At 36.4% G+C, this 5,751-nt stretch overlaps 1 protein-coding gene and 1 pseudogene across 1 annotated transcript; one reads left to right on the top strand and one right to left on the bottom strand.

The window, feature by feature from the left end:
- Positions 1–439: 439 nt before the first annotated feature.
- Positions 440–1,779, bottom strand: LOC149198711 (GDSL esterase/lipase At5g03820-like). Its single transcript, XM_089400342.1, has 3 exons — positions 1,765–1,779; positions 1,163–1,418; positions 440–688 (listed from the first exon to the last, which is right to left on the bottom strand). Exons 1-3 carry the CDS (start codon positions 1,777–1,779, stop codon positions 495–497), a joined length of 465 nt encoding a protein of 154 aa, XP_089256468.1. The 3' UTR covers positions 440–494.
- Positions 1,780–1,868: 89 nt separating this feature from the next.
- Positions 1,869–3,276, top strand: LOC149198710 (cullin-1 pseudogene; annotated as a pseudogene).
- Positions 3,277–5,751: the final 2,475 nt, after the last annotated feature.

Genomic DNA, 5,751 nt, shown 5'->3' with positions numbered 1-5,751 from the left:
TTTAACAAGTCACAAGTAACCTATCCTATTTCAAAAGTACAAATAAGATCTCTTGTGATATCACAAGAGTACAAACATCTGTAACCATCTTTTCTTTTTCTTTTATTAATAAAAGATGGTTCATTTTTCCCTCTCAAAAAGATAGTACAAATAACGCTTCCTGACCTCCTTTTCTCAACTAAAATCCAATATAAACACATAATAACACAATAATCAAGCTTGTTCTCAAAATACATAAAATCCATTCCATTTTATAATATGCAACCCCATAAAAGCTCCAGGCAATAATCACATTTCATTCTAAAAGCATTATAGTAAAACATGGAGCTCTAATGGCAAAAAAAAAAAAAACGCAAACTGTTTGCCTTATGACAGGAAAATTTGTAAATTGAAGTTCTCGTACACCTAGAGCAGCTATATCGAAATTAAAATTCCTAGAGCAGCTATATCGAAATTAAAATTCATCTAATCTCGGTTTGGAGGCCAGGACTGATTTAAGAAATGAGAGAGATTCCTTGAAGAATGAGCGCGCTTGTCAGCAACTCATCGGCAGCCTGGGTGGGATGGAAACTGTCCCAGAACACGTATTGCGTAGCGTTGGCACACGTCCCTATTGACCTAGCGTTGCACAATACAGCTGTCTCAATAACTCCAGTCCCACAACACGCTCTCCTCGCCTCTGCAAACCCTGCATTAACGAAGCCACTCACAAACATTAAAATCCAAGTACATTTTCACAGTTATTAACTTGATTTTAATGAAAATTTCCAAGTACATTTTCACAGTTATTAACTTGATTTTAATGAAAATTTCTGATAAATTGTGTCTTGTTGATGAAAGCTTCTGAATACTGTGTTGTGCTTTTTGATATGATTATAGATATGTCCTTTTATGGTTAAACAAAATAGCTCCAATTGAAATAATACGACCCCGGAAATTGCCAACCAACCATGAACACAATCACAATAGACCAACCAACGCCTATAAATAAGCATATCAACAAACACAAATATCAACAAATACAATGAGAAACACACCCAAATAAACATATCAACAAACACAACACAGTTTAGCAGAATCTTTCATCAATAACAATACAACTTACGAAACTACAATAATGCTCTTACAATACAACTTACCAAAACTACAATAATGCTCTTACCATTGTCTGAAGGATGCTGAACGAAGTTATATAACGATGTATAAATGTCAAATACAACCATTTTCATCCCTGGCAGGATTTTCGCCAGGCTGTTTACTGTCGCTTTCAGGCGGTTGTTATAGTCTTGAGAATCGCTGTTCAAGCGATTGACGCAGACATTTTCACCGTGGCCAAATAGAGTGATTGCAGCCGGAAGGCACCCTAATGGAGGAAGCGAAGTCACACCGACTCTGCGAGCCCCCAACTGATACAGCCCCTGAAAACGATAGTCAACAATTCCAGCCTCGGAAATCAGCAATTGTGGTGAAAGAAAACAACAGTGGCAGACAATAAAAATTCAGATCAATAAATCATGGTTAATGGAGTGATGTAGTTTGGACCTAATGGGCCATAAAGAAATTGAGTATAATTTGATTGCAGATTTGTAAATATTTTGGAAATTTAATAGATATGGATGAAGAGCTTGATTTCACTAATATTGTTGTTATGTAGATTAAATTTCAAAATATGCTAAATTTGTTATGTAGATTAAATTTCAAAATATGCTAAATTTGCAGCTAGCAATATTCAAATCAGGTTTCCAGAAATCTGCAATGGCCAACCATCATGGCACCCATCTTTTTGTTGACTGCAGATCCCAGAATACTCTGAAAAAGTGTTGACTTTGAGCTAACTCAACATTGAAATCTACAATGCAATAAATAGGATGGGCATGTCAAGGCTGAATAGTATAATACATTTGGCAGAGGGATGGGGTATTATATATGCTGGTATAGTAAAGTTGAGAAACAAGTTGGAAGGAGTTTCAGATGATGAGTATAGTATGAACGATTATATGAATATTCATTCAACTGTTTACAAGATGTGCATTACCCAAAAGGGTATTCATAATTACTCGCACCAAATCTATGATAAATACCGTCAGTGTCTTGAAGAACACATAAGTGGGAAAGTTTTACCAGCTTTAAGCGAAGAGTACGATGAGTTTATGTTGAGGGCAGTTTTGGAATGGTGGAAACATTACAAGGACATGATCAGATATGTCTCAACTATGTTATCTGTCGTGGACCAAACGCTCGTGAAAAAAAAAAAACTTTCTTCCCTCTGCAATGTGGGATTCAATTGTTTTCGTGAGTTGGTGATGCGTGGTTATGTGAAGAACGCAGTGATGAAGATGATTGATCGAGAGCGCGATGGAGAGCAAATTGATCGGGCTTTGCTGAGAAACATTGTGGACCTTTTTGAGGAAATAGGCATGGGCAGCATGGATTTTTATAAGAAGGATTTTGAAGCTCACGTTTTGGAGGACACTGCTACTTATTATTCTCGAAAGGCTGCTTTATGGATTTCAGAGTCTTCTTGTCCCCAATATTTGGTAAAGGCTGAAGAATGTTTGAAACAAGAGAAGGATAGAGTTGCACATTATTTGCACTCTGCTACGGAGAACAAGTTATTAGAGAAAGTAAGAAATGAACTCCTTTCCCGTTTTTATGAAACCCAACTTTTGGAAATGGAGGACTGAGGCTGCCATGCCTTGCTAATGGCTGGAAAGAAAAATGATCTTTCAAGGATGTACAGTCTGTTTTGTGCAATGACAAAGGGCTTGGAACCAATAGCCAATACTTTTTCACAACATATAACTAGCCAAGGAAGCACTCCTTTCCCGTTTTTATGAAACCCAACTTTTGGAAATGGAGGACTGAGGCTGCCAATGCCTTGCTAATGGCTGGAAAGAAAAATGATCTTTCAAGGATGTACAGTCTGTTTTGTGCAATGACAAAGGGCTTGGAACCAATAGCCAAGGAAGCGCAGTAATTAGATTCTTAGAAGATGCTATAAAGTCAGCTAAAGATACAGATCAGGGCATACTACAACAACATTCTGCTTCATTTGTGCACCGCGTTATGGAATTGCATGACACATATATGGATTTTGTGAGGAATGCATTTGAAGACAATAATCTTTTTGGCAAGGCTCTAGTACAGGCATTCACAGTAATATGCAATAAAGAAATTGCGGGAATCAGCGTTGCAGAGTTGCTGTCTACAGTTTGTAATACTGTACTGAAAAGGGATGACGATGATCATATTGATAGTGAGTTGGAAAAATGGTGAAGCTTGTTAACTATGTGGGTAATAAAGATGTATTTTCTGAATTTTGCAGAGAAAAACTTTCTCGCAGATTGTTGTTCAATAATAAAAAGGTAATTGAAAATCATGAACGGAGTTTGTTGTCAAAGCTCAAGCTTCAGTGTGGTTCACAGCTTACATTCAAGATGGAGGCCATGGTTAATGATTTTGCCCTTAACCAGGAAATGCAAGCTACCTTTCATGATATTACGAAACAACAGAATCATCTTACAATAGATTTCTCCCCTGCACTGTTGAATACCGAAATGTGGCCAACCTACCAACGCTCCCAACTTAATCTGCCATCTGAGATGCTTACTTGTGTTGAGGTTTTCGAGCACTTCTATTCTATCCAACATAAAAATCGTAAGCTTACATGGATAAATTCACTGGGCACGTGTGTATTCATGTCCCACTTTGACCACAAGCATATAGACATGACAGTAGCAACCTACCAAGCAGCTACGCTATTGTTGTTCAATGACTCCCAAAAATTGACTTACGAAGACATTAAATTTCTGTGAATTTGCCGGATGAAGATGTTGAGAGATTGTTGCATTCACTTGCATGCAGAAATTACAAAATTCTTTTGAACCGGCCACCTATCAAAACAATAGCTCCACATGATACTTTTGAATTCAATTCTGCGTTTACACATAAAATGGCCAGGATTAAGGTTCCACTTCCCAGCCTGGGAATGAGAAGAAAAAGGTCACAGGGACAGTGGAAAAAGATAGAAAACCAGCCATTGAATCTACCATAGTTCGTATCATGAAAAGTAGAAAGGCTTTGCATCAACTATTATTGAGTGAATGTATCCAGCAACTTGAAGGGACGTTCAAACCCAGCATTAAATCACTGGAAAAATGCATTAAAGATTTGATATCAAGGGATTTCTTGCGACCAAACCAACACTATCCCAATATATACGTATATGTAGCCTGATCAAAACTACGCTCTTTAATCTTAGTTGGCTTTTTGTTTTGTTTTTTCTTTTTTCTTTTTTTGGGGATATCTCCCTGTGAGATTGTAGTTGAAAACTACGTTCTTTGTAACAAACTATAGGATATCTCCATGTGAGATTGTAATTGAAAACTACGTTTTTGTAACAAATTATGGTGTTTAGTATTAATTGTTTCTTTTAACTTGGAGTTAAAATTGTATCTAGTTAGAAAATAATAAACTAAATTTGCAAAGAAAAAAAAGAAATTCAATTCATACAGAAAGTTAGTATTAATGACATATGTTCAACAGGTAAGTTTTTCCACTCGATGAGATACTCTGAAATTGATCGATTTCATAGCTGTTAGATTCATTTTTCTGTGACTGCTCCAAGTTCCAATACAATTTTTCCTTCCTTCTCAAGTTCTGGCAATATTGTTTGAACTAGGATCTTCTCATTTTCTAAGGTTGCCATTTCTTAAGTGCATGTAGTCTTGCCAACATTTCCTTCTCATAAATAGCTTTGTGTAAATACTTTCCTTTGATTGGACGACTTTCGAAAGCAATGGGTCTTTCTTCTTGCGTTAAAACATCACCAATTCCATCTCCTGATGCATCATATTCCACAATAAAGGTTTTTGTGAAGTCTAGCGTAGTGAAGACTGGTGCTTGGCACATTAACTCTTTAAGATATTCAAAGGCCTTCGTTGCTCCTAAAGTCTATGAAAATGCATCTTTCTTCAATAATGTTGTTTTTGGAATGTTTCTAGTCTTCATTCTTATATGATGAAATCCTAAACGAAGATCCAACTTGGTGAAGTAAATTAATCCATGCAATTCATCCAATAATTCATCAATGACAAGAACGGGAAATTTATCTTTAATTGTGATTTTGTTGAGCTCTCTATTATCTAGACACATGCACCATAACCCATCCTTCAAGGGGTGAATGGAAGAATGACAAAGCAGGGTGAGAACTCATTCAAAAATTATAGAGGATCCAGTTCAAACAATATTGCCAAAACTTGACAAGGAAGGAAAAATCATATTGGAACCTGAAGCAGTCACAGAACCGAGAAATTGACAGCTACGAAATTGATCAATTTCATAGTATCTCACCAAGTGAAAGAACTTACCCGCTGAAGATTCCACATGGAAGTATGATACTTTTATACAGAAACATTCAGAACTACTCAAGCGTTGAGGATAACACTTTTTGAAGGAGAGGGGCATGTTAGGTCCCTATACTACTAGTGTAACCCTTTATTTTTATTAGTGCAACCCCCTTATTATATTGTTGTGCCCATATAATCCCCATATTATTATTATTGTGCCCCATAGAAGCCCACTATTGTTATTGTTGTGCCCTTACATTATTATTGTTATGTCGACTCTAATTATATTATGACCCCTTCGACTTTTATATATAGAAAGGAGGCCTTGTCATTTGTATCATCCAATAATTATTCATTTGTGTAATGCAAATAAGGTTTCCCCCTTGAAGAGGTTTATTTTGAA

Source organism: Pinus tabuliformis, chromosome 2_1 (assembly GCF_031772625.1).
Source record: "Pinus tabuliformis cultivar Carrire ecotype Pingquan chromosome 2_1, CPIR1, whole genome shotgun sequence".
NCBI lineage: Eukaryota > Viridiplantae > Streptophyta > Pinopsida > Pinales > Pinaceae > Pinus > Pinus tabuliformis.
Note: the sequence above shows the minus strand (reverse complement) of the source record. Positions and strands in the feature narration are given on the sequence as shown.